General features: G+C 45.8%; 1 protein-coding gene across 9 annotated transcripts in view; it reads left to right on the plus strand.

Annotated features, from left to right (window-relative positions):
* clcn3 (chloride channel 3) overlaps window positions 1–25,431 on the plus strand; it is a 281,546-nt gene that overhangs the window by 103,767 nt on the left and 152,348 nt on the right. For 2 of the 9 annotated variants that reach the window (XM_072515745.1, XM_072515750.1), the window contains exon 1: window positions 24,389–24,597. The exons of 4 other annotated variants lie outside the window; for them this stretch is intronic. In XM_072515745.1, coding sequence (XP_072371846.1) covers window positions 24,516–24,597 — 82 coding nt within the window. In that variant the 5' untranslated portion in view covers window positions 24,389–24,515. Of the gene's footprint in view, window positions 1–4,552; window positions 4,719–24,388; window positions 24,598–25,261; window positions 25,390–25,431 lie in introns of those variants that run through there. 3 more of the 9 variants (XM_072515747.1, XM_072515748.1, XM_072515749.1) reach the window with 3 other exon arrangements.

Below are 25,431 nucleotides of genomic sequence, written 5' to 3' on the forward strand. Positions count from 1 at the left end.
GTGCTTGGGAAGCCCGGTGAACCACACACACATGTTCTGGTCGTGTCCGGCACTGGATGAGTACTGGAGGGGAGTGGCAAAGGTGGTGAAGGTCCGGGTCAAGCCAGGCTGGGGGTTAGCGATATTTGGGGTAGCGGAAGAGCCGAGAGTGCAGGAGGCGAAAGAGGCCGATATTCTGGCCTTTGCGTCCCTGATAGCCCGGCGAAGGATCTTACTCATGTGGAAGGAAGCGAAACCCCCCCGGCGTGGAGGCCTGGATAAACGATATGGCAGGGTTTATAAAACTAGAACAAATAAAATTTGCGCTGAGAGGATCGGCTCGGGTTCTCCAGGCGGTGGCAACCGTTCCTTGACTATCTCGCGGAACGTTAAGGGAAAATAGATCGTCAGCAGCAGCAGCCCGGGGGGGGGGGGAGGGAAAGGGGGAGGGAGCACTATTTTTTGTTACTTTGTTAGTTCACTATATTATTTAAATAATGTTATTCATCAGTTACTGTAATAGTGTTATGTTGATTTGTAAAATGGAAAAATTTGGTTTGAAAACTTTAATAAAATATATTTAAAAAACAAAACAAAAACATGAACATCCAGTGTGCTGTGATGTACCTTCCTTATGTTTTCAAGCAAATGTGCCCCATTATATACCAATATGTGAATATGCCCCAAAGTGTTGTTATTTACGAAACATATTTGGCAACTTACAATTCTGATGAGTAAATTTAAAGTGAGAAGCAGACACCGTCACTGGACATTTAAGCACAATACCTGATGGCACAGTGAATGTGAACAAACTATTCTTTCTATGTGTTTGTTGGTGAACTGATCAGACAACAAGCAGTGTGTTGTTGTAGCCTGTGCTTTGCTTTGCTTGGTTATTGAATACAAAGAACAAAGAAAAGTACAGCACAGGAACAGGCCCTTCGCCCTCCAAGCCTGCGCCGACCATGCTGCCCGTCTAAACTAAAATCTTCTACACTTCCGGGGTCCGTATCCCTCTATTCCCATCCTATTCATGTATTTGTCAAGATGCCCCTTAAACGTCACTATCGTCCCTTCTTCCACCACCTCCTCCGGCAACGAGTTCCAGGCACCCACTACCCCCTCTGTAAAAAAACTTGCCTCGTACATCTCTAAACCTTGCCCCTCGCACCTTAAACTTATGCCCACTAGTAATTGACCCCTCTACCCTGGGAAAAAGTCTCTGACTGTCCACTCTGTCTATGCCCCTCATAATTTTGTAGACCTCTATCAGGTCGCCCCTCAACATCCTTCGTTCCAGTGAGAACAAACCAAGTTTATTCAACCTCTCCTCATAGCTAATGCCCTCCATACCAGGCGAATAAATTTCTTCTGCACCCTCTCTAAAGCCTCCACATCCTTCTGGTAGTGTGGCGACCAGAATTGAACACTATACTCCCAAGTTTGGCCTAACTAAGGTTCTATAGAGCTGCAACATGACTTGCCAATTTTGATACTCAGTGCCCCGGCCAATGAAGGCAAGCATGCCGTATGCCTTCTTGACTACCTTTTCAAACTGCGTTGCCCCTTTCAATGACCTATGGACCTGTACACCTAGATCTCTCTGACTTTCAATACTCTTGAGGGTTCTACCATTCACTGTATATTCCCTACCTGCATTGGACCTTCCAAAATGCATTACATCACATTTGTCTGGATTAAACTCCATGGGCGCGATTCTCTGAAATGGAGACAGAGTGTTCGCACCGTCGTGAACGCCGTCGAGGTTCACGACGGCACGAAACGGCCCCTGTCCCAGCCGATTCAGGGCCCGAAAATGGGCTAGGAGCGGCGCCGCGTCATTTACGTGCGCCAGGCGTAAAGGCGCCGCCGCATACATGACGCGGCCGGCGCCGCATAACTGGCGTCACCCGTGCATGCGCGGGTTGGCCGGCACCAACCCGCGCATGCGTGGTTGCCGTCCGCCCCGCAAGAAGATGTCCGACGGATCTTGCGGGGCTGCGGAAAGAAAGGAGGTCCTCCTTCAGAGAGGCCGGCCCCATTTTAGGCCCCCCCCCCCCCCCCCCCCCCCCCCCGTGCAGGATCCCGATTTCCCCCCTGCAGGCCGCCCCCCAGAGTTCCCGCGCTGTTCCCGCCGGCAGCGACCAGGTGTGGACGGCGCCGGGGGGAACCCGCCGTTTTGGGCAGGCCGCTTGGCCCATCCGGCACTGAGAATCGCGGGGGTACCGGTGAATCACCATTTTGGCTGAGTCAGGCGATTCACTAGACCGCGCCACGCAAAACGCGATTGTGCCGATCTGGCCGCTTCCGTGAATCGCGTAAGGGCGTCGGACCGGCGTCGTGGGAAAATTTGGCGACCCAGGTGATTCTCTGAAACGGCGCGGGAGCAGAGAATCGCTCCCCAAATGTCATCTCTCCGCCCAAGTCTCCAAATGATCTAAATCCTGCTGTATCTTCTGACAGTCCTCATCGCTATCCGCAATTCCGCTAACCTTTGTGTCGTCTGCAAACTTACTAATCAGACCGGTTACATTTTCCTCCAAATCATTGATATGTACTACGAACAGCAAAGGTCCCAGCACTGATACCTGCGGAACACCACTAGTCACAGCCCTCCAATCAGAAAAGCACCCTTCCATTGCTACTCTTTGCCTTCTATGACCTAGCCAGTTCTGTATCCATCTTGCCAACTGACCTCTGATCTCGTGTGACTTCACCTTTTGTGCCAGTCTGCCATGAGGGACCTTGTCAAAGGCCTTACTGAAGTCCATAGAGACAATATCCACTGTCCTACCTGCATCAATCATCTTTGTGACCTCCTCAAAAAACTCTATCAAGTTAGTGAGACACAACCTCCCCTTCACAAAACCGTGCTGGCTCTCGCTAATACGTCCAGTTGCTTCCAAATGGGAGTAGATCCTGTCTCGAAGAATTCTCTCCAGTAATTTCCCTACCTTTGACGTAAGGCTCACCGGCCTGTAGCTCCCTGGATTATCCTTGCTACCTTTCTTAAACAAAGAAATATAATAGTGGTAGTTATATTTGTTTAGCTAATGTACATCTGAAATACATTCATCTGTACTGTGTGCTTCTAAGGGAGGTGTTTTCTAATAATGCCAGTGCATATAGATAAAATGATATCTCCACAACCACATCTGTGTCTGGGTAACAATTTCTAAAAAGCAATATTAAGGAATGGGACAGATCCAACTATAGGTGTCGATGCAAAAAAAATAAAGAACTTGAATTTCTATAGTGCCTTTCACAACCTCGGGGGTGCTGGTGGCGTAGTGGTGCTGTCACTGGATCACATGGGTTCCAATTCCAGCTCGGCAGCTTGCAGAATTTGAATTCAATTATTAATTATGGAAGTGGAAGCTAGTCTGGAATATAAAGATAATGGGTGACCAGGAAACTATCATCGATTGTCATAAAAACACAACTGGTTCTGTCTGGTTCACTGATGTCCTTCTGGGAAAGAAATCTGCTGTCCTTACTTGGTCTGCCCTACATTCCGTTAGCTATATCCTGAAATGGCCCAGCAAGCCACTCAGTTCAAGGACAGTTGGGGATGGACAGCAAATGCTGTCTTGCCAGTGGCTCCCACATCCCATGAAAGAATAAAGAAAAAACCCTGGGATGTTCTAAAGTACTTCATAGTCAATGGTGTACTTTTCAAGAGTTGCTATAATGTAGCAAATGGTGCATTCATCTTTCAAGGTTGGAATATAGATGGCAAGGGCCACCAAAGGGGAAATGAATTTTAAGTTATTGACAATAAAGCAAAGGAAATTACTTTGAATTTATGAGACTTGCATGTTACAAAGAAAAAAAAGACTCAACATAATATTGGTTATAACATCCACAAGTGGGGAATGGTGAAGGGTTGCTGCTTAATATAAGTTTTCCAAATTACAAAGGTGTTGAGAATAAATAGTGAAAGATTAATGCCATTAGTTAGTGAATTGGTGCTGCGGGGGAATGTAGACTCAGTATGACGGATTGAACAAGATGGGAGAAAGTTAGAAGAAACGTTGCCCATTGTGCCAGTGCAACCTGTGCAAAAACATGAGCTGAATGGGCAAATTGTCTGAATTTTCTGATTCTTTCACATGACATTCCCTGCAAACATTTACTGAGATTAACAAGTACCTTTGCATAGCATGTTCTCTGACCTCCGATAGTTGAAATTTAACATGCAGTTAAGGAGCTGGTTTGCACTGGGGAAGTCGGACATACATATCACTTTGTCCCCTGATCTTCAGGTCCTGCCACATCCCTCCTTTCGTAAACATTGTTCTCCTTTATTCATAGATGGTTCAACCAGGTCCAAGGTGTCCAGTCCCTCAAGTGGTTATCTTTGTCTGACCTGCGAATTGTTGGTTTAAGTTCGTTCTTTGCTTTCTTAATCTTTGGCTGCACTCTGCTCGGTGTTGGCTGCTTAAGGTCCATCCTGCCACTGAGAGGCGCTGTTGTGGAACACGACAGCACAATCCGGGTTTTTATTTTGCTCGCAGGATAAATTGTCATAGACGTTTTTCATGGCGTTTGGGACAAACCCTCCTTCTGTGAAGGGAATTTTAATTTTCTCTTACACAGGCTCTCTTGTATACTGTGTAAACAACATGCAGTATTTTGTAATGCAGTCAGATACACACCATTGCTGAAAGGGATTGCAGCCTTCACCCATGCAACTACTAGATTTTGCATAATGCTGTGGACGAACTGATCTAAGAAAGGTGAGTTGGTTGACAATGACGAGAGGTGGTGGTATATGTTTTTATTTGCTAGCTCCAGAACTTGTGGATGTACTAAATAGGGTTGTAGAGATGGACAATTTTAAGAGTGTTAAATTTGAAAGACTGATTCATGGTTCAGCCTATTTCCAGCATGATCTCCGAATATTAAGTGCAGTATCACATATCCGAGTAATACAGCAGAGAAGGAGGCCATGCTGGCTCTCTAAAATTAGCCTCTCTCCCTTGACCTTTGGCCATCGCCCTGCACATTTTCCCTTTCATGTATTTACCGAACTACCTTTTCAAACCTGTTGAACTTACTTCCACCATCCTTTCTTACAGTGTGCTCCAGATCATGACAACTTGCTGTATAGCTGAAATCTCTTGTATTTTGTCAATGATTGTATCTTAAATCTGTGTTCTTTAGTTACTGACACCTTGTGTAAAATTTCTTCTTATTTATTCTGTTAAAACCCTTCAAATTATGAACACCTCTATAAAATCTCTGTTTAACCTTCTCAGTTGTAAGAAGAACAATCCCAGCTTGTCTTGTAAGGGCCCTTCCTGTTGATTCCCTGAGTTCCTATTTCTTTTATTTTGTCTTTATCACTTTTGATCCATGGATCGGTAATGGGGATGTACTCTTAAGTTGAGCAGAGGAAGCAAGGAACTTAAAGTGTCAAAATAGTCCACTGTTATATAATTTTGTAGCCCAGACTTCATGGCACCTAAGAGATTGGAGGGCATTGTTTCAATTGGTTCGCTGGTGGCCAATGAATTGGCTTGGGACAGTATTCTGCCCAGCAACCAATAGCGATTGGCTCCTGTCATGTGGGGCTCTTCGGAGAGAACCCAGGAGAAGTCACATGACCCTCAAGGGTTCTCTGTCTGAAGGCAGAAGCTTCTAGACCCTGAAAGAAGAAGCTGTCTGTCTGCCTCTCTCTGCCCCTTCTCTGTCTCTCTCTCTCGCTCTCTTTTTCTCTCTTTCTCTCCCCTGCCCCCCTTTCTCTTCTCTCTCGAATGTTGGTTACCTGCTAGTTCTGTGAGTCTACAGTGAAAGCCATCACAAGCTTAAAGAAAAGATAACATCCATCTGAAAGCCTAGACTGAAGAAAAAACTAATTGGAGAACAGCCACTTTGAAACAAAGACTCTTATCCTTTTACTTTCTCTGTTATTTTACACCCCTGTTCTCCCTCTGTTTATTTTTCTGTGTGTAGAGGGTGCGGCAAGTTAATAGGCGGGGAGGAGGTGGGGGTTAGAGATTTGACAGTGGTGAACCAGTTGTATTTGTTGCCTATTTAATTATAGTTACTGTTAATAATTTAGTTGTGTTTAAATTTACAAATCTGGAAACTGTAGTTATTGAGTAGCCAAAGACCTTGAATATTTTAAAATACAAGTTAATTCTAACTGTGTCGTGACTCTGGGTCACATGGGGCTGGAATTGACCGTGCACTGACCCAGGGTGCCGTGACAGTCTCCACTGAACTGATGTCCCTCACTTCTGCCATTACTGTAGTAAATCTCCTCTGCACCCTCATTCTGATAGTGTTGTGTCCAACTCTGTCTCCATTTATGAATCCAAAGGTCAAATATACTTTTTCTTAACAGCCTAACCAATGTGTTCCACCATCTTCATACATTTGTGGACCTCCCGCTTGCATCTTCCAGAAGTGTCCTCAATTTAAGGGTTCAATCAAAGTCTAAATAAATGTTTTTGTCCATAACAGCAAAAAGCTTTACTTTGGATTATTGCATGCCTTCATTAAAGCTTTTACTTTAAGGCCTCATCCAGCTTCAAAACCATTGGGCTTCAACTGGATGTTTTTACTCAACATTTTAGAGAGTTTTAAACTCCACTTTTGATTTCTGAGCAAAATCAGTTCAATGCAGTCATGCATTGTGAAGAAAGATGATACTTTAAAAATATCTTTGGGGTTTGTTATGTAATTCCATGAAGCAGGTTTGCCTGTGCGTCTCTGTATGTGACAAATTTAATTCAACTGAATTAAGTTGATGCAGGGCATCAAAGGGGTGTATGTGTGAAAGACATGCACTTGAAGTAAATATGGACACGTTGAATTTTTTATAAGTGACTAACCCCTGGGTAGAAATTTGCATTAGGAGATAAGGGAGCATATTTGGACCTTTAGTTAAACTTAAAAGGGGAGTAAAAAGATTTTGTAATAATAATCTTTATTGTCACAAGTAGGCTTACATCGACACTGCAATGAAGTTTCTGTGAAAAGCCACTGGTCTCCATATTCTGGCACCTGTTCGGGTATACTGAGGGAGCATTCAGAATGTTCAATTCACCTAACAGCACATCTTTCTGGCTTTGTGGGAGGAAACCGGAGCACCTGGAGAAAATCCACGCAGACATAGTGAGAACGTGCAGACTCTGCACAGACCGTGATCTAAGCAGGAATTGAACCTGGGATCCTAGCGCTGTGAAGCAACAGTGCTAACCACTGTACTACCGTTTTCTGTTTGAGGTTTTCACTGTCGACTCAGGTTTCTGTCGGCTCAGTGTTTCTGGAGAGAGAGAGAAGTCCTTTTATTTTACAACATAGAAAGGGGCTGGCTTAGCACAATGGGCTAAATCGCTGGCTTGTAATGCAGAACACAGTCAGCAGCGCAGGTTCAATTCCTGTACCAGCCTCCCTGAACAGGTGCCGGAATGTGGGGCTTTTCACAGTAACTTAATTGAATGCTACTTGTGACAATAAGTGATTATTATTATTATTATTAGATAAGGTCATAAATAAATAAGTCAAGGATATGAAATTTTTTTTAAAAAATTATTTTTATTCAGATTTTTATCGAAACAAAGTGCTTACATAACCATTAACAGCATTTAACAAAACAAGGTGAACGTTAACATTATTAAAAAAAAGAATATGCAGTAAGTAAACATTCCCCCCCCCCCCCCCCCCCCCGGAAAATCGAGGGACGGCTGCCACCTCCGAGAGAACCCCATCATGGACCCTCTCAAGGCAAACTTTATTTTCTCAAGACTAAGAAACCCATCCATGTCACCAACCCAAGTCTCCACACTTGGGGGCTTCGAGTCTCTCCACATTAAAAGGATCTGTCTCCGGGCTACCAGGGAGGCAAAGGCCAAAACCCCGGCCTCTTTCGCTTCCTGAACTCCCGGGTCATATGACACACCAAAGATCGCTATCTCTGGACTCGGCACCAGCCGCGTGTTTAGGATCTTGGACATTGCCTGAGCGAAACCCTGCCAGAATCCTTTGAGAGCCGGACATGCCCGGAACATATGGACATGGTCCGCTGGGCTTCCCGCACATCTCGCACATCTATCCTCAACCCCAAAGAAGTTGCTCATTCTCGCTGCCGTCATGTGTGCCCCATGGACCACCTTAAACTGACTTAAGCTAAGCCTGGCACATGATGAGGAGGAATTAACCCTGCTTAGGGCATCAGCCCAGAGGCCCGCATCCAGCTCCCCGCCTAGCTCCGCCTCCCACTTGCCCTTACGTTCCACTATTGGGGCTTCCTCCCCCTCGTGTAGTTCTTGGTAGATGTCTGACACCTTCCCCATCCCTACCCAGGTGCCAGAGACCACCCTATCCTGTATCCTACGTGCCGGTAGCAACGGAAATGCCACCACCTGCTTTTTTAGAAAGGCGCGTACCTGAAGGTATCTGAAGGCATTTCCAGGGGGCAGATTACATTTCTCCTCCAGCGCCTTCATGCTGGGAAAAGTCCCATCTATGAACAGGTCCCCCATCCTTTTAATACCTGCCCTATGCCAGCTTTTGAACCCTCAGTCTATCTTGCCCGGAACAAATCTGTGATTGTTGCGTATCGGGGTCCAAACTGAGTCTCCTTCCATATTCCTGTGCCGTCTCCGCTGACCCCAGATCCTTAGTGCTGTCGCCACCACTGGACTTGAGGAGTAGCGCGCCGGCGAGAACGGCAGAGGTGCCGCTACGAGTGCCCCTAAGCTGGTGCCTTTGCATGACGCCGCCTCTAACCGCTCCCACGTCGACCAATACCCATTTCCTACATGGCTATATTAGCCGCCCAATAGTTCGGCAGCGCTCTAGAAACAGTCTCTTTACTCACGGGGTCTTATTTGCCCATACAAATCCCGAAATGATCTTGTACACCCGCTTAAAGAAGGTCTTAGGGATGAAGATGGGAAGGCACTGGAAGGCGAACAGAAATGTGGGGAAGACCGTCATCTTAACGGTCTGCACCTTCCCCGCTAGAGAAAGCGGGCGCATGTCCCACCTTTTAAAGTCCCCCTCCATCTGCTCTACCAGCCGGGATAAGTTAAGCTTGTGCAAGGCATCCCAGTTTCGAGCCACCTGTATGCCTAGTACCGAAAGCTCTTCTCTAGCATCTTAAGCGGAAGCTCTCCCAGTCTCTTCTCCTGCCCTTTAACTTGGATCACAAACATCTCGCTTTTCCCCTCGTTTAATTTGTACCCCAAAAAGTTACCGAAGTCCATCAGAATCTGCATGAACTTCCCCATCCCCTCTAGTGGGTCCGAAATATACAGGAGCAGATCATCCGCGTAGAGCGAGACCCGATGCTCCTACCCCCCGAACCAACCCCTGCCAGTTCTTTGAAACCCTCAGCGCTATGGCCAACGGCTCTATTGCAAGGGCAAATAGTAACAGGGAGAGGGAGCACCCCTGCCTCGTCCCTCGGTGAAGCCTAAAATACTCCGACCTCACCCGGCTCGTGCACACACTTGCTACGGGGGCCTGATAAAGTAGTTTGACCCACCCTATGAATCCCTCACCGAATCCAAACCTTAGCGTTTCCCACAGGTACTCCCATTCCACCCGGTCAAAGGCTTTCTCTGCGTCCATCGCAGCCACTACGTCTGCCTCCCCTCCTGAGGGCATCATAATAATGTTTAGGAGCCTCCGTACATTGTGTTCAGTTGCCTGCCCTTAACGAAGTCTGTCTAAGGATATTAAATTTTATTTGACCAAAAAAATGAGTGCAATAGGGAGAACATGAATGTTTTTGTACTCTTGAGAAAGGTAAGTTTCAAAGCAGGATAAGGACAATGGAATCAGATTGAAAGAGAAAAAGACAACTGAAGAGGAAATGTGAGAGCTGTGTTTGGAGTCACCATGTAAGAGCTCCGAGTGCTGCTCTGTGCTGGGAAAAGAACTGTGAAGAGGCAAAGTGAGGCAACCTTCTGACCAACCCAGAAAATGTTGATTTTTTGGAAAGCAGGGTTTTGTTTTAAAGTTTCTTGAATTTCCACAGAACGCTGCAGGGAGGGTGAGAAACCAAATGACATACTTCCCATACAGCAACATTGGATTTACCTTGTTGTAACATTACTGAATTTTACAGATTAAATATCTATAAGGGGGTGTTGCCTGAAGCGGTGTTTATTTGGTGTTGTGACACCCTGGGCTGGGGCACAGTAAATTCTAGCCCCACTTGACCGGAGTCGCAATACAATTGAATTAACCAATAATTTTTAGAAAAATACCCAGCCTTGGCTGTCCAGTCACCAGGTTTGTAAATTTAAATACAGCTTTGTTTTATTTATAACTAAGACAATGATGAAATATGCAGAAAACATAACTGGTTAACTATTATCTAATTCCTAATCCCCACTTTGTCTTGCCCCCACCCTCTACACATCGGTACAGCACAGACAAATAGAAGGGAGGAGAGGGATGAAAATAATAAGGATGAAAGTCAAAAGATAAGAGTATTTGTACCAAATGAATGTTTCTAGCATCTTTCCCCTCCTTGAACTTTGTTTTCCGTTTGAGGTTTTCATTGTAGATTCATTCAGGTTGCTGTCTGTTCACTGCTTTTCTGGAGAGAGAGAGAGAGAGACGTCCTTTTCTTTGTGTTGATTCAAGTGGAGCTCCTTGGGTCTCTGAAAATCATTCCACTCAAAAATGACCCAATCACCACCTGTTACCGGGCAGAATAAGGACTTTTGGCCAGTTCATTGGCCACTAGCCAACCAATCGAACTGATTCCCACCCCATCTCTGGGTGTTTTCTTTTGTTCATAAATATTTCACTTTGTTATTTAAAATCCTCAAACGTGTTACTGAAATTTGTGACTTCTGACTTCTCGTGGCCAAAGTACAAAAAAACAAAAGAGTTGTAACAAGCTCGCCAAGTTTCCCTTTGGGATTGATTTGCGCGGAAGTTACCAGAACAGCATCAACAGAAATTGAAGCGAAGAAAGGCACCTCTTTATCCTGTGAAGATTTGAGAGATTCTTTGAAAATACTTTAAAATAAATTTGACATTGAATACTCGAGGCGTATGTTCCTGACAAGTGGTGAACTTCTATAAACATCATACAATTGTGTTTTACTATTATGAATTCTTAAAATGGGAAGCTAGTGGTAAGCATGATGAACAGCTGTTGTCATGTAAGAGACAGAGGAAAGAATAATTTCCTTTGCGGTCTTTGTGGCTGGTTAGGAGGTTTTCTTTGGTCAAATCACTTTTGTTTTTGTATATTTAGTTTAAAAAAAAATATGAATTATTTTAGGCCAATCATTTTTATATAAAAACTCTTTAACTGGATAAAAAATAAACTTTAGTTGTCCCTGATCATCTCTTTCCCCCTGCCACCCCATCTTGGAATGCCAAATTGGAGAGTCACCCCAAATGTTTGATTCAATGTTCCCCTGAGAACACAGGAAATAAAGCTTGTTCTTTTAAATATCTGACCTTAACGTGAACAAATCACAGGTGCTCTACTAGTTTTACATAAATCTCCCTTCTCTGTAGAAAACTGTACAAATGTTTCCGCATGATTCTGTGTATGCTGGGAAGCCAGGACTGTGGTTTGTTAATTTGTACCTTGAGTTTTGAATATCAAATTCGAATTGACTTGCGTTTCACTCCCCAGGAGTCAACTGGCCACCCATCCGAATAACCCTTCACGTGATTTGGTGTCAAAATTTGTCTGGTAATACATCTGTGAAGTGCAATGTGGTGTTTTAGTGCATAACACATAAAGGGCAAAAAGACTAACGAGGGAGACAAGCATAGAATTTACAGTGCAGAAGGAGGCCATTTGGCCCATCGAGTCTGCACCGGCCCTTGGAAAGAGCATCCTACCCAAGCCCATGCATCCACCCTATCCCCATAACCCCACCTAGCCTTTTTTGGACACAAAGGGAAATTTATCGTGGTCATTCCACCTAACCTGCACATTTTTGGACTGTGGGAGGAAACCGTATCACCCAGAGGAAATCCACGCAGACACAGGGAGAACGTACAGACTCCACACAGACAGTGACCCAAGCTCAGAATTGAACCATGGGACCCTGGAGCTGTGAAGCAACTGTGCTAACCACTGTGCTTTCGTACTGCCCAGAGAGAGTAGGGCATCCTAAGGATCTACAAGGTCATCTATGTGTAGATCCACAAGAGATGGGTGAGATCCTAAATGAATATTTCTCATTGGTATTTACTGTTGAGAAAGGCACGAATGTTAGGGAACTTGGGGAAATAAATCGTGATGTCTTGAGGAGTGTACATATTACAGAGAAGGAGGTGCTGGAAGTTTTAAAGCACATCAAGGTGGATAAATCCCCAGGACCTGATGATGTATTTTCTTTTCTTTTCATGTTCTAAATGATCTGTTTGAGCTGCACGCAGAAGAAAACTTTTCGCTATACCTCGGTACACGTGACAATAAACAAATCCATCCAAACAAAATGCATCCAAGGACATTGTGGGAGGCTAGGGAGGAAAGTGCAGGTCCGCTAGCAGAGATATTTGAATCATCGACAGCCACAGGTGAGGTGCCTGAAGATTAGTGGGTAGCAAATGTTGTGCCTTGGTTCAAGAAAGGCCTCAGGGAAAAGCCTGGGAACTACAGACCAGTGAGTCTAACATCTGTAGTGGGTAAGTTGTTCAAAGGTATACTGAGAGACAGGATCTACAGGCATTTAGCGAGGCAAGGGCAGATTAGGGACAGTCAGTATGTGAGTGGAAAACCATGTCTCACAAATTTGATTCAGTTTTTTGAAGGGGTGACCAAGAAGGTAGATGAGGGCAGTCCAATCGATGTCCAAAGATGTGCAGGTTAGGTGGATTGACCATGCTAAATTGCCCTTAGTGTCCAAAATTGCCCATAGTGTTGGATGGGGTTGCTGGGTTATGAGAATAGGGTGGAGGAGCGGACCTTGGGTAGGTTGCTCTTTCCAAGAGCCGTTGCAGACTCGATGGGCCGAATGGCCTTCTGCACTGTAAATTCTATGAATCTATGATGTTGTCTACAAGGACTTTAGCAAGACCTTTGACAAGGTACCGCGTGGTAGGTTGTTGCATAAGGTTAAATCTTACGGGATCCAGGGTGAGGTAGCCAATTGGATCCAAAATTGGCTTGAAGACAGAAGACGAAGAGTGGTTGTAGAGGGTTGTTTTTCAAACTGGAAGCCTGTAACCAATGCTGTGCCTCAAGGATCAGTGCTGGGTCCACTATTATTTGTTATATTAATGATTTGGAAGAGAATTTAGGAGGCATGGTTAGTAAGTTTGCAGATAACACCAAGATTGGTGGCATAGTGGATAGTGAAGAAGGTTATCTAGGATTGCAACGGGATCTTGATCAATTAGGCCAGTGGGCCGACGAATGGCAGATGGAGTTTAATTTAGATAAATGTGAGGTGATGCATTTTGGCAGATCGAATCAGGCCAGGACCTACTCAGTTAATGGTAGGGAGTTGGGGAGAGTTATAGAACAAAGAGATCTAGGGGTACAGGTTCATAGCTCCTTGAAAGTGAAGTCACAGATGGACAGGGTGGTGAAGAAGACATTCAGCATGTTTGGTTTCATTGGTCAGAACATGAATACAGGAGTTGGGACGTCTTGCTGAAGTTGTACAAGACATTGGTAAGGCCACACTTGGAGTACTGTGTACAGTTCTGGTCACCCTATTATAGAAAGGATATTATTAAACTAGACCGAGTGCAGAAAAGATTTACTGGGCTGCTACTGGGACCTGATGGTCTGAGTGAGGAGAGGATGGATAAACTGGGACTTTTTTTCCCTGAAGCGTAGGAGGCACAGGAGTGAACTTATCGAGGTCTATAAAATAACGAGGAGCATAGATAAGGTAGATAGTCACCATCTTTTCCCAAAGGTAGGGGGGTCTGTACCTAGAGAGCATAGGTTTAAGGTGAGAGGGAAGAGATACAAAAGGATCCAGAGGGGCAATTTTTTCACAGAGGATGGTGAGTGTCTGGAACGAGCTGCCAGAAGCAGTGACAGAAGCGGGTACAATTTTGCTTTTTAAAAGCATTTAGACAGTTATATGGGAAAGCTGGGTATAGAGGGATATGGGCCAAATGCGGGCAATTGGAACTAGCTTAGTGGTTAAAAAATAGGCATCATGGACTTGTTGGGCTGAAGGGCCTGTTTTCATGCTGTAAACGCCTATGACTCTATGATGCTATCTGAGGCACTATCTATTATATATATGCAGTTTGCTGTTGAATTCTGATTTAACTTCCAACAAAGAGAATGGAGAACTTCCAAATATGTAGCCCATTACCTCTAGTGGAACCAGTACTTCTGAAGATGTTTAAAAAAGATAATTAATTTAGAATACTCAATTCTTTTTTTTCTTCAATTTAGGGGCAATAGAGTGGCCAAACCACCTACCCTGCACATCTTTGTGTTGTGGGGGTGAAACCCACACAGACACGGGGAGAATGTGCAAACTCCACACGGACAGTGACCCAGGGCCGGGATCGAAACCGGGTCCTCAGTGTTGTGAGACAGCAGTGCTAACCACTGCGCCACCGTGCTGCCTTTTGAAGATGTTAAGTTTTCTGAATCACTCGGTAGCAATAAAAAAGCAAATGAAATTGAGACCCGTGGGTTTATTTTGAATAGAACTTTAAAAATCTGTTTTAATGAATGGCCATGTCAGTAGGCAATGGGAATTTGTGGATGATTGTGAGTTCCTAAATTTCAGACTTGGAGGCATGACACACAGAACTGGAGAGCAGTACAGTACATGTGACAGAAGAAAATGAGCATAATAAATAGTGTGGCATGTTATGAACGGCTAAGACAAAGGACATGATTAATCCTGGGAATGTGAATTCAAATCCCAGCTGCATTGTTTGAAAATTTGAATTCCATTTTGGAAAGCATCTGGAACTAAAAGCAACTTGCGTAAGTAAACGTGGCCATGAAGCTGTTGTATTACCTGTTTGGTTATAAATGCAAACTGGTTCACTCCCATCCGATAAGGGAGAAAACCTCCACATGACTCATGATTGATTGTGAAGTGACTTAGCAAATTACTCAGTTGTATCTCTGGGAAAGGGCAATACGTGCCCTTGTTAATGACACACACATACTGTGGACGCAAGTTTTTAAAAAGCCTCTTGTTTTCCTCACCACTACCGACTGTGATCTGGATGCATCATGTGTCATTTTCATGTGAAAAGTATAGAGGGTTTACTTTAGTTCAAACCATCACTATTGTTTGCAGAGTTTCTTTGGGCAGACGTTTTTACCTTGGGGGTGGGGGGATGAATCAGAAGTGAACAGACCCAGTATGGGTAACATGGTAGCAAAGTGGGTAGCACTGTTGCTTCAGAGCTCCAGGGTCCCAGGTTCGATTCCCGGCTTGGGTCACTGTCTATGTGGAGTCTGCACGTTCTCCGTGTGTCTGTGGGTTTCCTTCGGGTGCACCGGTTTCCTCGCACAAGTCCTGAAAGACGTGCTGAATGTAATTTGGACATTCTGAATTCTCCGTCTGTGTATCCCAGCAGGCGCTGGGATGTGGCGACTAGGGGCTTTTCACTAACTTCATTGCAGTGTAAATGTAAGTCTACTTGTGACAAAGTTATTATTATTCTTTACTGTAGAAAGCTGTCATTGACTGAGCTCAGTTGCGTATTCAAGCAGATTTGGGCAGCACGGTAGCACAAGTGATTAGCATTGTGGCTTCCCAGCGCCAGGGTCCCAGGTTTGATTCTCTGCTCGGTCACTGTCTGTGTGGAGTCTGCACATTTTCCCCGTGTCTGCGTGGGTTTTATCCGGGTGCTCCGGTTTCCTCCCACAGTCCAAAGACATGCAGGTTAGGTGGATTGGCCATGATAAATTGCCCTTCGTGACCAAAAAAGGTTAGGCGGGGTTATTGGGTTATGGGGACAGAGTGGAAGTGAGGGCTTTTTGGGCCGGTGCAGACCCGCTGGGCCGAATGGCCTCCTTCTGCACAATATGTTCTCTGTTCTATTAAGAATAAAGGTTTGGGCATCATAAACTTCATGTTATACAGTATCTGGTGTACGCTCACCTCGATCTGGATTGAAGTTGCTTCTTCTGTCAGCCTTTGTTGCACTTTTATTATGTTTGCAGATGTTGCCGCTGTTGATGGTTGGTGACAGTTGTTTACAAAGAGGGCTCAGTACAAATATTCGCATTGTATGAATTTGGGTGTGTACTATGACGGTTTGCCTTGATGCTTTATACACTATTATTTGGCATTTCTAAACTGGTAGGTAGAGGATATTATGTATTGTAGAGTGGGCTGTAGAAAATAGTAGAATGGCCGGGACATGAGGGTTTATTTACTAGTTTAAAACAAATTCAATCCTTTTTGTGAAGGTTTTGTATTTGCATGAACATGGTTCTATACACTTGTTGCTCTTTTTAACCTTAGTCTATTTGCTCTGTTTACGTCACCTTTGCTCATGAGTCGCCAGGTATCTTTATGATACCGCCACGTGGTTCAAGTTCAGGTTATGATTAATAATACAGCACACCGCTTAGTAAGGATTAAAACAACGGTCATTTATGATATACAACAAGCAATATTAATACCCTAATACTACTATCTATATAATAAACCTATCACTACTGGCCAATACTTAACTTAGGAAGAGCCCACCAGGTCAGGGAAACGAATGGCTTGTCCAATCAAATCTGGCCCGTGGGATTCAAAAGGCTGCTACAGGTCGGTGGCTAGGTGTCTCTACCGGATAGCGATCGCTGGATTCAAACTTACAGTTGCCGGTGGCTGGACTTGCGAAGGTCTTGAGCAGGCGAAGAGGAGAGAGAGAGAGAGATCTGAACTTGGCCCCTCACTTTTATAGGGCCCAGGTGCTTCCCACCTCCCGGGGCGGCCCTTGACCCTGAGTCCCATGTGATTGGATCTGTCCCCAATCTCTGGGGTCGAAGTGTCCAATGGTGAGGCGATTCCTCGATCGGGGGGTGGTTGCTCACCTGCCTTTGTTTTGGCCACTGCAGGCGCCGACAGGTCTGGCCCGGTAGTCAATTGCTAATATGTTGCAATTGTTCCCGGGGATAGCCGATTTAACTGTGGATGTCTGAATAGATGGGCTGCAAACAGTCCTGAATGCAACTGCAAATACCTGGGTCGATGGGCTGTTGATAGCCCTGAGTATCGATCTGGGCTAACTTCCCAGAGCCGAATATGCAATACTGTCTGCAGCTGCCTGCTTGTTTCTTCTTAGCTGCTTTTCCCAGCAGTCTTTCGGGTTAGCCATTTTAAACTGGGTTTTGGCCAGATTAATCGGAACGCAGCCATTTTACGTGGCTACACACCCGCCTTGTGATCCTAACGCGAAGCGTGAAGGATCACATAAGTTTTGTCCTCTTCGTTCCCTGACCCTGGGGGGGGGGGGCACCTCCTACATGGCCACTACTCTGACCCTAGCTATGCACAAAAATTTACCTAAACACTTCTTGAGGGCGCTATGTCAGGCAGGGGCATGTATCTATAAAAAAATAAACTGGGAACCTCTAATTTTACCTAAACAATTTTTCAAGCATTATACAATCTTATCTCTCTAAACATACAATAACAATCACAACATTTAATATATTCTTTCCTGGCTTGGCAGTCAAGCTCAGGATCATACATTTCCATACATTTTCTTTTTATTTACAGGAAAAACCGCCAGTGCATGTTTTATTATTCATATGTCGCGGGGCTCTGGGGTCTGGTCATAGCCGAATATCGGGGATCGGATCCGATAGACCAGGGTTCGAGTGCGGTACGCTCTCCTTTTCCACTTGTGGAGGCGCCTGGTCTGTACTGCACAACTGAGTATAGCCAATGCCAACAGTGCCTCAATGATGTACGATAGGGAGTACCAAGTTATGAACTTGGCACACCAGGATAATGCAGCGTGGTTGGTGACTGGGCCCTCGGTACTACTGGGCCGTGAAGTGTTAACAGTAAAGGGGTTTGGAGTGATGGGGTCCGCGTTCCCGCGCAACCAAAAGTTCATCAAAAGAGTGTTGAGCACGATGAAAGGAGTCCTCATGGCTGTCTTCTTTCCTTCGTTTTCCTTTGTTCGCTGGTTTTCTCCGGACTTGGAGCTTCTGGAGTTCTGTAAGACAAGCGTAGTGTGTGTAAATACTTCGGTTTAATATCTGGTGTGAGAGTGTGTCTGTCCTTCTTGGGGCCAATTAAACCCTTATAATTGGTCACAGTATGTGACTCCCCCCATTTTCTTTTTCAAAACAAATGTTTGGACACGGCACACTTCCCAATGGTGGACCAGTGCTAGGTTTATCATCCAAATGTTCCAGGATGTAAATAGCATGTGGCAGCAACCCAAAGGTTGCCTAAATAAAATAAAACTGTTTTTGAAAGAAAAGTTCGAATGAGGTGCGTGTGGGCCGCGACGGGTAAGATTTGGGTGGAGTTCCTGGGTAGGACGGCTACCAATACCGTATCTTCCCTACCCAAGCGTTTTTGACCAACGGGGGGGTCCCCAGGCAGGGCGGGTCTCACGCCGTTTCTCCACTGCCTGAGCGACCAAAGAACGGACAAAAATGTAGTCATCATGGTGGGGTTACTGTTCTGATTCTACCATCAAATCAGAAGAGTAGCTACGATCGGGCGTCTGGTCTCGTGACCACGTATCTTGGACAAGTTGGTACCGCTGAACAAGCGTCTGGCTTGTCCGTTTGGAAAAGAGCTACAAAGTTCAGGTGAATGGGCGTGGGGCGGTGAGAAAATTCTCCTGTAGGACGAACAACATTTAACAAACAGACAGACAACATAAAACATTCCGCCGGTTCCATCAGGAAGGACAACACTTTTCACCAAGTGTCTCCTTTAAATCATCACGTGGACACCTCAGTTCTCGGTCGCTATGGGCTCTGCCTTTTTCTTATCGAGAGTGCCTGTCGGTTGGGCACTCTGTGGTTTTTTAGGGCCATTGCATTCTCTAGCAAAATGTCCCAATTGTCCGCAATTGTAGCACTCTTGCGGTTTGGCTGGGGGGCTGTTCTTTCCCTCGTTTACCCAGGCGGGTTTGTGGAGAGTGGTTCTTACTGCCTGCACGTCTGCGGCGGCTTGGTTTCCCTCGGGGGTTCTAGTTGCTGATTTGCCATGAGCCGCTTGTTCCCAAACGCGGGACAATCTTTTGACCACCCACTTCTCATTATGAGCCTCCTCCGAGGGGTCATAATTGCTACAGGCATTCTGTCCTGCTTCCGTGGCATGGGAGATAAGGGTGCGGGTCCACTTGGCCATATTGTCTGGGGACAAATGGGCACGATCTACGTTGCCGAAAACGGCTTCAAAATGAATCCACAAGCGTCCTGCGAACGCTGTGGGGTGTTCAGACTTTTCCTGTCTGCATTTATTCAGACCGTCTACGGGGTCGCCCCGGTTGTACCCGATCGCATCCAGGATCGCGGTATGCGTTTCTGCAAGGGTGCCTCCTCCTACATTCTGTGGGTCGGGAAGGGCTGCTGCGACCGATGGGTCTAAGCTGAGGACCGTGAGCTTTACCTGCTCTTTCTCATCCAGGCCGTACATGGTCGCCTGGTGTTTGACGGTGGCAAAGATATGGTGTGGGTCTGAAGCGGGGAGGAACGGTGTGATTTTGGCACACGCGTCCCGTAATTGGGTCACTGTGAGGGGGGTGGAATATAAGACTTCCGCCTCGTCCGCTGTGGCGGTGCGGTGGGTTGTTACAGGGTTCATGGGAGCCTGTATTATCTGTTGTGTGGGGGGTGGGGGTGCTTTCCTCCTTTGGGGTTTTCCCTGCGCACATGCTCCCTGAACATATCACTGCGCTGTCTCTTGCAATTCTTCCCAATCAGGGCCGTCTTCCTGGTCTAAACTTTTCCCAAAGGTTTCTTGAAATCCCTTTTGGACAGAAAGCAGTGCTTTCAAGTCTGCAATCTGCTTTCGGCACTTTGCATGGCCCAAAGTACTCTCTCTGCCTTTGTTCCGTGGTTGTGGCGTGAGATCACTGCATTGTTTCTGGAGCGTCTCTAACTGGTTTTCTGTTTCTTTCTTTACCAGGACTGCACGCTGCAGGTCCTGATAAGCCTTTTCATATTGTGACTGGAAACTACTCAAGTGCGTCAGACAAGATTGGTGACCCCATTTGGCGTCAGGCACCTCTTCGTCTTTTGCTGCTAATTTCCCTTTTAACTCCAGGTTCTCTTTCTCAATTTCGCATACATCGATTTTACTCATCCGATGTATGCCTTCTATTTCCTTGTGGAGCGTCCTGACGACCTCCTCTGTGCCTCGCAATTGTGCCAGACAGGACACAATTGCCATCGGCTTGCGCGCTTTTGCTAAACTCTTTCTGTGGATCTCACTCAGGTTCTCCCACCAAGTATGCCCTATACTTCCAGGACCTGAGTCGTCGTTATTGCAGAAATCCTTCCACATGGGCCATCCTTTGCCCTGCAGAAATTTGCGGATTTCCACTTCCCAAACGGGACACTGTCCCGCTCCTACGCTGCTGACTGGTGCGACAGCAAAATCATGGGGGTTCATGAGGCGCTGCATCGCTTGCATTGCCTGCATGGCTCTCTCTTATCTGCTCGTTACGTTCGACTTTGGAACAGGGGGCTAAGGTGGTGTGGTAGATGCGGGTACGGCTTGCGCTAATTTCCGAAATACCAACTGCCGATAGTTTTGACGCAACAAAAAAAATCTATCAGTTTTGCCTTATAACCCTGTTAGTTACGCATGCATACACACACTTCCGAATTGTGAATTATTAGCCAGAACCGCTTGAACACTTGTGGGGTTTTTTTTTTTCCGATTGGATTCTAATTCAAAATGTTGGGGTTCTCCCGGAGTGGTTTTCCACTTCTAAGTCGGGTCCCGTCAGGCTGCCGCCAATTATGTTGCTCTTTTTAACCTTAGTCTATTTGCTCTGTTTACGTCACCTTTGCTCATGAGTCGCCAGGTATCTTTATGATACCGCCACGTGGTTCAAGTTCAGGTTATGATTAATAATACAGCACACCGCTTAGTAAGGATTAAAACAACGGTCATTTATTATATACAACAAGCAATATTAATACCCTAATACTACTATCTATATAATAAACCTATCACTACTGGCCAATACTTAACTTAGGAAGAGCCCACCAGGTCAGGGAAACGAATGGCTCGTCCAATCACATCTGGCCCGCGGGATTCAAAAGGCTGCTACAGGTCGGTGGCTAGGTGTCTCTACCGGATAGTGATCGCTGGATTCAAACTTACAGTTGCCGGTGGCTGGTCTTGCGAAGGTCCCGAGCAGGCGAAGAGGAGAGAGAGAGATCTGAACTTGGCCCCTCACTTTTATAGGGCCCAGGGGCTTCCCGCCTCCTGGGGCGGCCCTTGACCCTGAGTCCCATGTGATTGGATCTGTCCCCAATCTCTGGGGTCGATGTGTCCAATGGTGAGGCGATTCCTCGATCGGGGGGTGGTCGCTCACCTGTCTTTGTTTCGGCCACTGCAGGCGCCGACAGGTCTGGCCCGGTATTCAATTGCTAATATGTTGCAATTGTTCCCGGGGATAGCCGATTTAACTGTGGATGTCTGAATAGATGGGCTGCAAACAGTCCTGAATGCAACTGCAAATACCTGGGTCGATGGGCTGTTGATTGCCCTGAGTATCGATCTGGGCTAACTTCCCAGAGCCCTATATGCAATACTGTCTGCAGCTGCCTGCTTGTGTCTTCTTAGCTGCTTTTCCCAGCAGTCTTTCAGGTTAGCCATTTTAAACTGGGTTTTGGCCAGATTAATCGGAACGCAGCCATTTTACGTGGCTACACACTACAATCTTTTAAGTTTGGGATGAGGAAGCAGACCTCCAATTTTCCAGAGACCCGTCTGGCTCGATTCTTATTCTACTACCGCACCACGCTGCACGCCACTGCTGGAGTAGCACCCTTTGAGCAGTTATTGGCTGTTGGCTGGGCATGTGGTCAAACCTCATCCTGGGAAATTTTGGGGAAAAGTCTGCAATCGGCAGGACCTCTCTGATACGAGTTGACCCAGGCCTGTCAGGGGATTTTCCATGGGCGACGTGGTCTGTATCTGAAATTTCACCCATGGTGCGTTATGGATCCCGGAGATAGTGGTGAGGCGATCAGGACCGGTCCCGTACTCGATGTGTGTACAAGGAAAGGAGTTGAATCGACATGTGGACCACCTCCGCAGCCGTGCCCAGTAGGCCGTCAAGCGCCTTCCAGAGCTCCCCACGGCCAGTGGTTTCTCATCTTCCGGCACAGTTGCCTTTGACTTCTTGTGAGGAGGACCTACCCATCGGAACCCAAGACTGACATGGAAACCCAGCCAACAGAAGTCCAACAGATCGGGCGGAACCGAGCCCAGCATGATGGAACCATTCAGGTGTTCGGCCCCAAAACGTCTCTCTTGGGTCAGATACAGCCCTCTGGGCCCAACGCAGCGGACACCGGAGAGACAGCCCCGGGCGAAGAGGGTGAAGAATTTTACCCCTTCCTAACCCGACCCATGGTCACAGGGCCTGCACCATCAGGTGCCCAGTAGCCTCACCTGGTTGTGACCTCCCTAGATGAGGGGGCAGAACTTTTACTCTTAATCTCGGGGACCTTGGGGGACATAAAGATCTCAGCCCAAATGTGGGCCGGCGCGGGAGACTCTTCGGGGAGTAGGAGTGAGGTCGAATAGGTGAATAAGTAGTGTGCTTTTCCAAACCGTCATCGCTTCCGAGTGTTCGTCTGGGACTTTACACTTTTCATCTCTTTTTTTTGGTCAGGGAAGACATGATGGGCAGAATGGCCTCTTTCAGCACCATTCCCTTTCTATGGGTTTAAGACCAAAATCCCTACAGGGTGAGGAGCCCCGTTTGATGTTTTGTATGGTTTCATATTCATGCATAAATTGTCATCACATCGTTCAAACAATGTGGAAAATCCAATTCAGTGGCTGAAGAGGAAGATGATTTGTTGTGGAAGGACGATTCTGAAATTGAAAGCTCTAAATCTGATTCCGTGAGATGCTTATGCTGATACCAGAGCCAATGTGATTCAGTATGAACTTCATGAACCCTTTGCGTCGAACTCATGAATGTGGTTAAAAGTATCCTTGCAGAATTAATTCAATAAAATGCATCACATTGATTTTTAACTTGGATTAACAGTGTGTTTTTTTAATCACATTTCAAAATGGTGACCACCTACACCAACACCTGGCAGCTCACATTCGTTTACTTGGCGTATAAGCCGCCCTCCATTTTTTGGAAGGATTTTTCAAGGCTTCAAATGTTGACTTATTTACCGCAATCCACGGTAATTTGTGATCCTTGGCTGTGAAGCACTTCAGCGTACTGTTTTCTGTTAGAACAGAAACAATGTGTAAAGGAAACAAGGAGAGGGCAGGGGAATGGCACTGACTCATGATGCTTGTTTGGAGAGCGAGTGCAGACACGATGGGCTGTGCCGTAACAATTCTGTGATGCTGACGAATGCGACACGATGGCACAGTGGTTAGCACTGCTGCCTCACAGCACCGAGGACCCGGGTCCCTGTGGAGTTTGCACATTCTCCCCGTGTCTGCGTGGGAAAAGATGTGCAAGGCAGCACGGTAGCATTGTGGATAGCACAATTGCTTCACAGCTCCAGGGTCCCAGGTTTGATTCCCCGCTGGGTCACTGTCTGTGCGGAGTCTGCACGTCCTCCCCGTGTCTGCGTTGGTTTCCTCCGGGTGCTCCGGTTTCCTCCCACAGTCCAAAGATGTGCAGGTGAGGTGGATTGGCCGTGATAAATTACCCTTAGTGTCCAAAATTGCTCTTAGTGTTGGGTGGGGTTGCTGGGTTGTGGGGGTAAGGTGGAGGTGTTGACCTTGGGTAGGGTGCTCTTTCCAAGAGCCGGTGCAGGCTCGATGGGCCGAATGGCCTCCTTCTGCACTGTAAATTCTATGATAATCTATGATAAACTGCCCCTTAATTGGGAAAAAATAATTAATTGGGTACTCTAAATTTATTTATTTTTAAAATTCTATTTACATGTAATGCCTTTCTTTCTCTCTTTTTTTCCTCCATCCCGTCCGTAACTCTTTTTCTCGTTTATTTCCTTTTTCTAGTTTTTCCCTCACTCACTTTTGCTCTGTCCAGTTTAAGTAAGTAAGGACCCATAATGAAAATGTGAGCGCAACAAAATTTTACTGTGCATTTGGTAATTGCTTTAGTCTTTGACAGTCGAATACTCGTTCCGTTCCTAAATTTAGGAAAAAGTAATCTGCCAAAATTAGAACTGTCACCTTCAAAAACATTGGCTGATGAATCATTTATTCGGCTGTTAAGCTTCTGTGATCTGTGAACTGGTATCCAGTAGCAACTGGAGAGGAGCAATTTCCTGTTGCTTATGTCAATTTCCTGTTGCTTACATAGCCTATCACAGGACTCAAGCTCCTGTACAAGGCTGCATGCACACACAAGTGATTTCCTGAGCAAACATGGCAGCTCTGCTGCTCGAGAGGATAATGTGACAGATTTTCAGTGCAGCATACTTGCCCCTTTATTGATATCCTATGGATATGCCTTCTGATCCTTACCTACCTTATGATGGTGGTGGTAGAAACTGTATTCCTTTGCAAGAGATGCAGAAAAGGGGTGAGTCTATTTCCTAGGCTGTTTATCATTAGCCTTTTGTAAATGTGGGAAAGTGCACTTGACAGGTAGAGTATGTACGTAATGCCCTATTTTTTTTTTTGAAGAGTCAGACTTGAAGATTATTTCTGATCCATTTTAATGGCTGTGCTATTTTACTCTGCATTTGGAATCATTTTCACATTTCTGTGCCTTCCTATTTCTAGGTATTCCTATTTTTGTTTGCATGAATGGTTTAGTCCTCGCAGATCACGCTGGTCAGTTAGTGACACCATCTGTGCTGTAGCTGACACCGACAGATGCCGCTTTAGTTCCTCAACATTTCTTCCTTAAACAAAACCTCTCGATAAAATGTAATATGTTAGATAGGAAATTTCACCATGACTTGTATATTTACATAAAGGTTCATTATCCTCTTCATATTATTAATGTGCTGCTTTAAATTGCATTCAATGCCAGGCAGTTTAAGTACTGGACTAAAATGGTTTCACAAAGAAATTCAGTGTTACATGTTAATCTCCGCACTGTAGCTCAGTCTTTCTCTCTCCCCCTCCCACCTCCCTCACACCAGTGAAGCTTGGTTTCAGTCCAGAGGTTAAGATCTCGAATCGCATTTGCAGCACAAGGTGTGCCTGCCCGAGTAGTGCAGCTTTTCTCTCTGTTAATTCTTTTGTTAATGCCGCATAAGCAGCAGCGTTCTTAACTTGATATTGCGGATTTGTGCAGGGTTAATTTGGGACTGCTCTGGTAAAAATGACGCAGGCCTTGTTTGCAGTGTGTGGTGATTTAAAATAGGTATGTATGCCTCAAGAAGTGATGCATTATTAAAGTTCGGAT

The sequence above is a fragment of the Scyliorhinus torazame genome, chromosome 9 (genome assembly GCF_047496885.1).
Source record: "Scyliorhinus torazame isolate Kashiwa2021f chromosome 9, sScyTor2.1, whole genome shotgun sequence".
Classification (NCBI taxonomy): Eukaryota; Metazoa; Chordata; class Chondrichthyes; order Carcharhiniformes; family Scyliorhinidae; genus Scyliorhinus; species Scyliorhinus torazame.